General features: G+C 34.1%; 1 protein-coding gene across 1 annotated transcript; it reads left to right on the plus strand.

Moving 5' to 3' along the window:
• The first annotated feature begins 656 nt into the window (after window positions 1-656).
• On the plus strand, window positions 657-12,488 carry LOC141401745 (pupal cuticle protein Edg-78E-like). Its single transcript, XM_073982146.1, has 2 exons — window positions 657-700; window positions 11,656-12,488. The coding sequence occupies exons 1-2, from the start codon at window positions 689-691 to the stop codon at window positions 12,007-12,009; spliced, it is 366 nt and encodes a 121-aa protein (XP_073838247.1). The 5' UTR covers window positions 657-688; the 3' UTR covers window positions 12,010-12,488.
• The last annotated feature ends 520 nt before the right edge of the window (window positions 12,489-13,008 follow it).

Consider the following 13,008-nt stretch of genomic DNA (forward strand, 5'->3'; position numbering starts at 1 on the left):
TTACTTGAATTGTTGGTTAATGGGGTTTTTGGGGGAGAACAGTTATTGTTGGTGTTAGTTGCTATAATTTGGTCATTGGTTTTGGCGCATCACCATTAAATGTTTTGTGTTTTTTGTGACTCACATCAAATTTGTTTGAAATCCGTACGCTATGGCTATTTGATGGCAGAAAAGGTGTTAGCATCCATGCGACTGATGTCTGTCTGTCTGGCTGATGGTCTTAACACCAAAAACTCTAGAAAAAGAAGTTGTAAAGAGACCACAACAACAATAGCATAACTAAAGTAGACAAATTGTTGTTATTTTTACGGAATGCTTGGCTATCATCTATACAAAGACATAAAAGTCACTTCACAAAAGGCACAAACAATTGTTAAGTTAAGATGTATTTATTAATGTATGGTGGCACATACAAAGGTAACTAAATACATATATACATACATACATACGTAGTATGTAGCTATGTTTAATGCTTATGCGCCAGTGTGTGAATTTGTTTTTCTATCTTCTGTACGTTTTTCATCTTCTATAATTTTATGTATGGCACTCACTTGCTTGCCTGTTGTTGTTGTTTTCTATTGTCAGTCTCGTCTGCTTTATGCTGCCGCTCTCAGTAGTTATAGTTTGATATATAAGCAAAGGTTTTTAGCAAAACTACAAACAGTTTATCAAAGTTTAATCTAGCAAAATGTTCAAAATTGTGAGTAAACAGAAAATTAAAAAACTTGAAAAAAATAACGAAAATATATAAACTCAAATTTAGAACTGTTTGGAAATTTAACAAAACAATTTGTGCCAAGAGACAAAAAGGATAACAACGAGAATTGCCAGTGAATTTATTGTGTTCACGTGTGTGTGTGTTAATAAAAAGCCAAAACAAGTTGTTAAAAATGCACAATTGCATATCCAAATTGAAATCCAAACAACTTTGGAAGTTTCTAAAGCAAAGTGGTCCCCCTTTGGGATTTATATGTTTGAAGTTTGTTGCTTAAGTCTTTCGTTTCTCTTTACATGGGAGTATAAACTTTGACATTTATTTGTAGTCTGGTTGAGATGCTGTCAATGTGATTTTGTGGAATTAGTGGTTGAAACAACTTTAATAGTGTTTGATAAAGATGCCAGAGCTGATGCTATGGATATTTGTGTCTTTCTGGAGACTTTTGAAAATTCCTTTTTAGATTCTGGATTCAAAGTTATATGTTTCAAAGCCATGTTCTGAGCTTGGACAAAATTAGGATCAATGTAAATAGAATCCTTCATTAAAAATATAGGCTCACCCTCGGAAATAGTACAAAATTCCTCAAAAAACAAGATTGAAAAGCAGTTTACGCAATTTTTGCAAGGGTGGCTTTTGTCCATCCATCCACCTTGATGCAAAGTTTAACAAACCTGACATGTACTATGAAAATCGTGGCCTAGAAACTCCAACAGAGGCAGCTCCACTCCAACAGAGTACACAGGCTAAAATACCCCAGCAAATGGTCACCATATTTCATTCCTTCCAGTTTTCTTATTTACGAAAGCGTTTTTATAGTGTCTTTCTTTTATTGTCTTTTATGTCTCCTCTACCTTTTGACTTCCATATGGCCCTTATGGTCTGATCCATATGTAAACGATTCTAAGGACGACTAAGTCGTTCTTTTCCTCACAAGTGTTAATTCAACTCCTTTATTGGTTAAAATCCTCAGCAGACTGTTAATGGTAATATTCAAATATTCCAAGGGTTGACGTTCCGTGACCAACTTTGTCCTTTAGGTCAGAAACACAATCAATTTTTTTGCAAATTATAAACAGGTTCTAGAAACATTTGGAAACGAGGAAATGAAGTTAAGCACCGTCTGTTATTTCACCTTAAAAGTAATGTCATATAGCTTCCAAAACATTCCATCTTATTCTTACCACAAGCTATTCCCTACCTACTATTGGAAAAGAGCTTCGTGCTGACTTTATCAAAGGCACCTTCAATGTTTATACATACAACCGGTGTTTGTATCCGCTTCAAAGGTGCTGCACTACACGTCTATATATGGTTTTGAGAAAGAAAAATCGTAGACGTATCGGCAGAGGTGGAAGCGAGTCGACTTTCAGTCGGCGGCGCGTCGCCGCCGATCATTTTTGAGGGGTTTAGCCGCCGCCGACTACATCGGCTCAAATCGGCTAAAAATGCGCAGCTGTCAATTCGAGCGAGGATGGCGCGCGCCGTAATTTTTTAGTGAATTAATTATTTTTTTATTTATTATTGTCTTTTTAGGACGAAGGCCGTTATTTATGAAAGTTTTTAATTAATTAATTGGATTAATCGAGCTAACATGGCCTAAGGAGTTTTGCATTGAAAAATGAATTCTAGCGAAATACCACACACTCAACCATTACGCTACGATCGTTTCGCCAGGTGGTTTAAGCCAGGCTTATCAGGCGTATTTGAATGCTAATGGCTAGAAGACAAAGGCTGATTTTGATAACTTCTATTTATACAAACATTTTTACAAATTTGTAATTATGAAGTATTTATTGAAGTCTTTTTCTTTATCAAGTCACCCTAGTGTCTTGTCTAGGAATCATTTTCTCAATACATACACATATACAATCGAAGGGGGGTTTCCTTCATGAATTGTAATGCCTTCAGTTTTTGAAGTTTTGGATATCATGTCGACAATGAATGCAATGAATCCAGTACGCTTACATATAACCGGATTTATTAAACACATTGCGTTTCAAATATCATTTCCATATGTCAAAAAATCGCGGTAAAAAAGGTTCACCCGGCAAGAAGCTATAATATTGGCCTGTTCCTGTACATTATAAAGTGGTAAAAGTTGTATAATTCCCAAAAGTGGTAAAGCGGTTTCTACACGGTATGTTTTATGCAAATAGACTGCCACTTTTTTAAAAAAAATCTTATATCACTTGTGAGGATCAGTTCCAACTCGGTTTCTTATATAAAACAGAATGATATGAAGTTTTAATACATTAACAACTTTTTTATACCCTCCACCAAGGTCTACAGAAGATTGGTCATTCAGAATACGGAGCAAGTTGAATGTACTCCCTATGCTAAAAAAATTGGTTTAATTGTAATTCTTTAATTAGCCGGCCTTCGGCCGACATTTTAAGACTTTATCCTTTGGACAGGTGCAAACCTAGAGCAAGGGAGCAACATTTTTTTATTTTTAAATTTTTGTCTTATTAGGTGGCATTTTTTACAAGGGAACTTTTGGAAATTCAAAGGCCTCTATCTCGGGAAGTATGGATTTCCGCAACAAATGTTTTATATATTTGTGATCAGGTTAGTTTTTTTTACATTTTTGCTGGTGTGGGCCCACAGAGTAAATGGCGTAAGGAAAATCTCCAATATTGCATGTATTAGCGAATATATAACGATGAAAAATTTCATGTCATATGACATTTACATGTAGTGTAAACTACCCCTTAGAACTATGCGTGTTGCGTATAAAAATACAAAAATAAAATACATGTAATTCAATTGAAATACATGTATTTTGTTTTTGTATTTTTATACGCAACACGCATAGTTCTAAGTTTTGGCCTTCTAAAAAATAGCAGTATTTCGATATTTGAGGTTCCAAGAGGTAAGAAAATTAGAGTATGTATATATTTGATTTTTAACAAATTGCGCCGAAATTCAGTCGCCGCCGACAAAAATACGAATGGCGCGCCGCCGCCGTCCTTGCAAGTGATGAGCCGCCGCCGCCGAAAAAATCAATTCGCTTCGTTGTCTGCGTATCGGTCGAAGAACTTTGGTAACATGTAGATCGCTCTACCGGCGTTAAGTATAAACTCAATCGTATCCTCTGGCCAAGCTTTCGCAGTGTAAGTGAATTTCACTCAAGTCTTGACCATTGTAGTAAGTTTGGACGATATTTGCCCTGAAGATTGAACATCTCAGGTTTAAGGAATCATGCTTTTCCCAAAGGCCATATCACCAATGATTTTGGAGTTAGCTGCTCAGGGTGTACTAAGGTACAGAACAGGCAATATACACTTCTGACTTAATAGGAATTGAGACCACTGCACCATCCAGAACGTATATGACCCAAAGCTTCATTGTCGAGGTAGCTACTTCGATAGATGTAGTCCTAGTACGTCATGCAAACGATAGTTGTGTATGTCATCAACGATGTCTGATAGACTCATGAACATCTTTTTCTCACTCTGATATTTCTTAGGTCTCAACTATCCTAAGTACCACCAATCTCACCAATTGCAATCATTGGCCTCGCTGATAGTTGTGATGTATCGTTTCAAAGATTTCGCAGGGCATTTTGTTTTTCCCAACCTTGAAGTTAAGACCCTTATTTGGGGAAATATTTCTGTTGCCATATATGTAACTATTAAAACTTTTCCTTATACCTGTAGGACTTATCTCGCTCTCTTGGCGGTATCCCTCACCATCGAGTCGGCAATTTTTGATATTCCTTTATCTAATCTACCCTACATTCACCAAATCCGTCCTCCACCCCATCCTCCACTGATCCGTTCATCAATTACAATCGCTGGCCTAAGTGTTATAGAAGATGATGGTGTTATCGACATTGACGGTCGGGATATATCGCATGAAATAATTTGCATTGTCCTCGTCTGTTCAGGAGTTCTGTATATAAAAATCACAGGATGGTCTTCTATCTATAGAATCCCTTAAGAATGTCTACTGTTTTACAAGGCCTTAGGAAAGTTTTCCATCTAAACAAAGAACATCCTTTCATAGAAGTACTTAAAATGGTCGTCTGTCCACATAACCTCTTAAGGCGGTATTCTGTCTGTAGAAGTCATTAAAGAAGAAGGTTTTATGTCCATATAAAACTTTAAGATATTCGACTGTCTATAGAAATACTTAGGAAAGTTTTCTATCTAAAAAGAACGTCCATAGGAATCCTTAAGAAGGTCTTCATCTATACAAAAAAGTCCTAAAAAAGTTCTTCTGTAGATAGAATCCCTCAAGAAGGTCTTCTGTCCATAGAAACCATTAAGAATATCTTCTGTCTGTTGAAGCCCTAAAGATCTCCTGTTTATAGAAGCTCTTAAGAAGGATTTGTGTCCATATAAAACCGTAAGCAGGTATTCTCTACATAAAAGCCCTTAAGAAAATCGTCTGTTCATAGAAGCTTTTAAAAAGGCCTTCTGCCCAAAGAAGCTAAGAAGGTCTTCTATCCATAGAAGCTTTAAAGAGGTTTGGATGTCCATAGAAGCCTTTAGGAAGATCTTCTGTCTAAGATTTTTTTTTGTTGAATTTCGTTAATGGAAACAAGATTTTTTAATGCCTGAAATCGTATTGTTTTCGGAGTTTGTTTAGTCTTTGGTTTAGACGGCCAATGTATGAAGACATTTTCCACTGCTTACCTTACCTGAAAAAAGAACGAAAAAAATAATATTAATAAAAACAATGACACTTAAACATACATATAAATTATTACCATATTATTGCCTATCATCATATTGCCTACTTTATTCTTAGGAAGAATCAAGTAACGAAAATTTTAAACTTCACATGTGAGTCATCTGTATTAAGACTTCTGTGAATATATGCCAATGTTTGTTAAAGTACAGAAAGGGGTCGTTTGCTGCGATTGGAATCAATGAACTCATTTTGATGCTAGGTAGATATAGCCTTGCAATAAGGTCAGATCCGCTGAATTCTCAAATCTAAAGAATCATTTCAAATGCTAAACACTAATTAATTTTAATAATAATAATTTTCAATAATAATAATTTTAATAATATTAAAATTAGTTTTAATAACATTAATTTCTAATAAATGTTCTATGCGCATATTTGAAAGTGTCCTATGCACCTTGTACGCAATAGCTCAAGGCCAGCTTAGTTCTTCTAACTGTTTTCAAAGCCTATAATAACCTCTTAAAGGCTTTTAATATTTTCATAAAAGTTGTTCAATACGTATAAGCTCCTAACCAGAAACGCTGCATTATTTTCTAGTCCTAGAGTAACCATAACATAGCTTCAATACGAAATAAAGCCTAAAAAAGGTAAAAGAAATTGCATTAATTCGTTCCAATCCGCTCAAATTCCATAGCCTGTCCCAAAACTGTATACATACATATGTATATATTTTTGCTGCTATAAAAGAGGTTAACTAACACACGTTTCTAAACTCTTTTGTTTTCTTTGAATGGATCTTTGTTTTCCTTTGGCATTCACTGAATGTATACTTTTTCACACACATCATTAAAAAATCGTGTCCTAGGTTTTTTCGTCATTTCTCAACATGTTTCTTCTTGTATTATTGCATAACTTGTTATGTTATTGCAAATTTTACTGGCCTATTCATTGGATATGACTGCATTTTTTCTTAAAAGACACCAATACGAAAGTAGACACATACATTATTTGCATAGCTCACACAACTGATTAGAAATCTTAACATTTTTTTCAATGAATATTTTTCATTGATGATTAAACGTTTGTTGGTCTATTGACACCAAATGGTCGATGGTTATTGATGTAACCACATAATTTAATTGCATATTAATAGAGACTTTAATAAATAATTAAAAATAAATTATACAAATATTTCAACAAAGAAAAAAAAAATAAATTCCAATACAATTTAGTGTCAGAGTACCAGATAAATGAAGGTGATGTGTTTCTTGGTTTGGTTGCTTCGAATGTATGCCATGTATAAAAATCAAAAACATGTGAATGGATGCAGTGCTTTGAAGCTAATTTTTATCCAGCATCCTCTAGCAATGCCTTTCAAATCTAAAACTTTTGCAATTGTTTTAATTGTTTTGCAATTTTCAATTTTTTTCCCATTGAAAGAAGTAAACCCAATAGAAAAAGCGTGAAATGTCATATGACCACCACCAATAAAACATAAAGAGGGTCGTTGCAAATTCTCATAAAAAATTAATGTTATTCATAAATACATATATTTTGAATGAATATTTTAATAGTTCAAGTGTTATTTTTATTATGAACTTTTTTCTAAAAAATCAAAAACATTAAGCAAATTTTAATCGATCCAATTCATTATATTTTAGTTTTGCCGCATCTCATTGAGAGACATCTGGTTATAGATTTTTATGACCTAACAGCATGCATTTTAATCATCCCAAAATGGTTATGCATATTATTTTAGTATGGCAACAACAACAAAATGAGTAGTTTTTAAATCTAAAATATATTTTTATGTAAATATCACAACAACAACATGAAAAAGAAACCTTCAGAAAAAACAAAATAGTTTTTAAGAAAACTTGTTTTTTTCTTCAAGAACATTAAAGACTGTTTTAGAAATAGTTATTTTCTAAAATTCCTCAAATATTATCGAATGTTTTTTAAATAACAGAGTTGTTGTTTAATATTAAAAAATATTATTCCCTAGGCAGGGAAGACTATAGACCAAATATAATATTTTAGTGTCCGAAAATTGTATTAATTTTTTTTTTTTCAATTCAATTAGCGTAGGCTCCGTGGCACCTAACTTGTTTCGAAGTAAAAATGAGAAATTTAACTTTTCTTAACTTTTTGGAAGCGGATATATTTGTAAAAACTATTACTGAATATTAAAAGTTTTTGTTAGTTTTAATCCCTAAACATTATCATTTTCATCATGATCCCATACAAATTACGCCCTCTATCATAATTATAAAGTTTAGATGGACGGACACAATGCCAGATAGACTCAGCTATAAAATAATGTGGGTCTTGGGCCATTATTTCATGGTTTTATAAAGTTTTGACTGAAACTCAACAGTATCAATGGCTTTGGACTAGCCAGACCTCTGTCTCAAATGTCAGTTTTGACTGACATATATGTAGGTACATGTGTTCAATATGCTTCCTCCACCTATATATATATATATATATACATATGTTCCTACCACATCCCCGAAGGGACAAGGGAGAATTCTCTCATATCAATGAGGACACACCGACTCACATTGCCTCAAGTTTGTAGAGAAGTTTTTCATGACTGAGCACAGTTGTTGTTTTGGTCAGGGGCTGAACATTCTGAGCGCAGGGAGGAATTTCCTACCACTACACCACGGTGGCTCCCACCTATAGATGACGCTATTAATGCGGTTATGAATAAATCGCTCGAACATTTTTCCAAAGAAAAGGGAAGATAGATTGGTATAGGCAGGTTTCGAGACTAGCACCTCCAATCTGTTTTTCCCAGCTGACGGAAATAAGCCGATGTATAGGCGGAGTTACATAAGCAGCATGACGTTAGTTAAGTCATTTCAGAATGGCATAGACTATTGTTGGTGGTTATTGGGTGCAACCGTTGTGAGGAGTCTAAAGCCATTGTGTTCACGCTTGGCACGGCAGCGCCGAAGTTTTTGGGCAATTTACACACATACGACACGAATGCCAAGAAAGAGCGTAACAAAGAGAACAAATGTTTTGATTTGTTGTTGTTCTACCTACCAAGTTTGTTTGACCTACCAATCTACTAATACATTTGCAATAATTACATATTCTACACTACATTCTCTTTTTAGTCGTTCTCTTCTTGGTCACCTATGGTCTAAAGCAGAGTAAGGCAATAGGTCTTTGTGTAGACTCTAACTGGTGGTGAGCGAGAGTAAATTTACGCTCACGTGAGTCACATTGCCTTACTCTGGTCTAAAGGCATCAATACATAAGAAGATTGGCATAATTCCATAAGTAATTTCTGGTAAAAGATTTAGACCGAGTTCGACCTAATTCAAACGTGATTCTGACATTTTGTTATTCCTTTGCCTGAAATGACTTAAGCAAGAAAGCCAGCCGATTATGTAGCGAGGCCTATAGTGTAAAGTTGGCGCCATTTTCTCCACAACTCCTGTCCTAAGGCATTGATCTAATGTGAATCAGGGTGCACTCATTGTTAAAGAGAAGTCTTGCTTATTGGTGGTTGTTGACCCGCTATTGTCGACCTGCCTAACTTGTCTAGAGACAATACGTTTCCTATATTTTCTTCAAATTTTTATCTTTAAATTTCGTTAATGGAAACAAGATTTTTTAATGTCTGCAATAGTGTTGCTTTTGATTTAGACGGCCAGAATATGAATTTCTTTTTCGCTGCTCCCCTTACTGGAGATAAAAAGAAAAAATAATATTTTTTAAAATATATTTATCAGCTACTTAAAAATAATCGGAAGCCTTAAAAGTCTTCTGTCTACTATAGAAGACCTTAAAAGGTCTTTTTTCTACATGAGAAGATTTTAAGTGGCTTTCAGTTTACTATAGCTAACCTTATATGGCCTGCTGTCTACTATAGAAGACCTTACAAAGTCTTCTGACTGTTAGTCCATATTTACATTAAGCAATTTTCCTTGCGGCAATTGTCAGTTTGTCGGGAGAGAGGGCGTTGAGAGGCAAAGGGTTACCATATGCCTCACCACTCTCTCCATCGAACTGACAATTGCCGCAAGGAAAATTGCTTAATGTAAATATGGACTTAGGAAAGACCTTAAAAACTCTTCTGTCTACTAGGGAAGACCTTAAAAGATCCTGTATCTACTAGAGAAGAGCGTAAAAGGACTTCTGTCTACAATAGAAGACCTCATAAGGTCTTCTGTCTACTTTAGAAGACCCTAAAAGGTCTACTACAAAAGGCTTCTGTCTACTATAAAATACTTTAAAAAGTCTTCTGTCTACTAAAGAAGACATTAAAAGGTCTTCTGTCTACTATAGATAATCTTAAATGGCCTTCTGTCTCACAAAGCCTTCTATCTATTAGGGAAGACTTTAAATGGTCTTCTGCCCACTATGGAAAACCTTGAAAGATCGTCTGTTGACTATAGAAGACTTTAAAAGGACTTCTGTCTACTATGGAAGACCTAAAAAGGTCTTCTGTCTACTCTAAAAAACTTTAAAAAGTCTTCTATATACTAAAGAAGACATTAAAAGGTCTTCTGTCTACTGTAGATAATTTTAAATGGTCTTCTGCCTGCTATAGAAGACCTCTCAAAGCCTTCTATCTGTAAGGGAAGATTTAAATGGTATTCTGTCTACTATAGAAAACCTTGAAAGGTCTTCTGTTGACTATAGAAGATCTTAAAAGGTCTTCTGTCTACTCGAGAACTATGTTAGGAGTCATTCACTTTACGGAATGTTTATGGATTTCCATAATTAGACTATACAATTTCCTGATAATTATTTTTGGAAATTCTTTACACCTACATATACTTTTTGGATATTATTGCAGTTTTATTCTTCTGCAGTATATTTTATCGAGAGACCTTGATTTATTTACTATCGTTAATGGAAACAAGATTTTTTACAAGTCTTGCAATGATACTTATTCTAAAGTTTTTTAGACTTTGATTTGAACGGCCAGAGTATGGGAATTTTTCTCTCTACTTACCTTGGGTTGTTTTCCTCTGCTTAACTTACCTGAAATAATAAATAAAAATATTTTAAATTTTATACTCAAGAAATCTTAAAAGGTCTTCTGTCTACTCGAGAACTATGTTAGGAGCCATTCACTTTACGGAATGTTTATGGATTTCCATAATTAGACTATACAATTTCCTGCGAATTTTTTTTTGGAAATTCTTTACACCTATACTTTTTGGATATTATTTCAGTTTTATTCTTCTGCAGTATATTTTATCCAGAGACCTTGATTTATTTGCTATCGTTAATGGAAACAAGATTTTTTACAAGTCTTGCAATGACGCTTATGCTAAAGTTTGTTTAGACCTTAATTTGAACCTCCAGAGTATGGGAATTCTTCTCTCTACTTACCTTAGGTTGTTTTCCTCTGCTTAACTTACCTGCAATAATATATAAAGATATTTTAAATTTTATACTCATGTTTAATTCAAGAAATACAATTTTTTTGTGAGATTCTAAAATTCTGCTTCCTCATAAAACCCTTAAATTCTTTTCAGTTTAAACTTGATATGGAAGATTTAATTTACATTTAGACATACTAATTGGATAGGCAAAAATATTTAAAAAAACTACATTATTGATAAATAACTAGTTTTTGTTTAATTGAATAAAAACTCCTATCACGTGTTTTTAATTTTATTCTCATACCTAAAAATTTCAAAAATAAAGATATTATATTTTTAATTAAGAGCAAAAATATAATTGCTATAAATTCTACAGAACAGTTTCAACATCCCATTTGTCTCAACAACCATTCAATATTAATTGAATACCAAATACATAATAAATTATTTTATTTTCTTATAAATGTTTAATGGCCTTCAATGTCATGGATGACATTATGATAATTATTTCACCTGGAAGTTTCATTCAGCAAATGTCAATAATTTTTTTTGCAAAAGTATTTTTGTGATAGTATTTTAAGAACCTGTTCCTGCATTGGAGACGTTCACCGCATGCAATGTTAAAGCAGTTAAATTGGTAGTTCTTTTGCTATACCAGCTAGAAGATGACATTCACTTTTCAGAGTGGAAGTTAAAATGACGTTGGAAAGATAAAAAATATTGCGCACGACTTGACGATTTATTGTGTGCATAAAAACAATGGCATTAAAAGAAATGTAGTGATTCGGTTCATAAAAAGTGGAACATTGGACACACGTAGAAATATATACATATTTAGATTTTTGCAAACCGATAAAAACTTTTTTCCTTTCATTTAATTATTATCCTTATACGATTATGTTCAATATGAACCCATAATAATTCTCCTTCTTTTCTCCGTTTACAGTTCGTATTGACCGCTCTCTTGGCTTTCGCCTGCGCCGACAACATCAACAAAGATGCTGAAGTTTTGAGCTTCAAAAACGATCCTGCCGATGCCGAGGGAAACTATGCCTACGCCTTTGAGACCAGCAATGGCATTCAACAACAAGAAGCCGGTAACCCTGCTGGTGTAGCTGGTTCCTACGAATTCGTCTCTCCCGAAGGTGAAAAATTCCTTGTCAGCTATACCGCCGATGAAAATGGTTTCCAACCCACTGGTGATCATTTGCCCACACCACCACCCGTACCAGAGGCCATCCTCAAGGCTTTGGAATACATCGCTTCCCACCCTCCAGCAGAAGAAAACTACAGAAAGTAAATTTAAGTCGTTACTAAAGAAAAATTACTTAAGCAGGAAATAGAAAAAAATTCACGAGCATAATGGACGTAAAGGATGACGATTTTGAAGGCTGGTTGTAGTATTATAAGTACAGAACCCATAACACTTATACGATTAGCAAAGGGGTGGTCGATGTTAAGAAACTAGTCAACACAAAAACTCTTCCCCATTGTTTACCTTATAAGTGGAACATAATATTAGGGTCTCACCTCCATTCCCATTGAAAACAACGTCTCTTCATCATGTTATCGCCGTCGTCCATGACCAAAACACAAATACCATCATCTGTATTTTGGTTTGCAAATATGCAGGAAACTTGTTTTCACCATCGTTTTTTTATAAATAATTTATAGTATTAGTTTGTTTTTATTGTATTTTGTTTTAGGTTAAATGCGTTGAACATTTTGTACGAAAGAAAAATAATGCACTAATAAATGTATTGAAAAATATATAAAAAATATTTTGTCATTTTTGGAGGAATCTTTTTACATAACATCTTTCAAAAATATAGAATGTATGAGAACATATAAGATATTTAGCTCGGTATGCGGAAAATACAAAAAATAAGACGGTACCTATGTATATCGACAGTTCTCTGCATAACAATTTCCAAGATCCATAAAAAACAATCTTAAACATTACGTAAATCAAAGGGTACGGTTCAATGGGAACTATATCGATAGAAATCAACAAAAATTGGGCGGTACCATTCTACAGAGGTTTTAGTACCCCGTGGACCTATATACATTGTTTCTGCTATGATGTTCCCTATCTCTAGACACCACCAAATGCCAAACTTCGGCAATTTCGATCGGTAATAGCCTATTTAGATATAACTTCATTAGCCGGATTTAGCACATTATCAGGTTTTATTTGCTAAATCCAGCCAAAATCTACCAGATTTCCCATACACAAATAAATCCTCATATTGAGTGCATTTGTTTTAAATCTGGCATAAATCCTCGTATACAACTCTGT

This window comes from Musca autumnalis, unplaced genomic scaffold, assembly GCF_047663935.1.
Source record: "Musca autumnalis isolate F117 unplaced genomic scaffold, ASM4766393v1 scaffold_4, whole genome shotgun sequence".
In the NCBI taxonomy this organism is placed as follows: Eukaryota; Metazoa; Arthropoda; class Insecta; order Diptera; family Muscidae; genus Musca; species Musca autumnalis.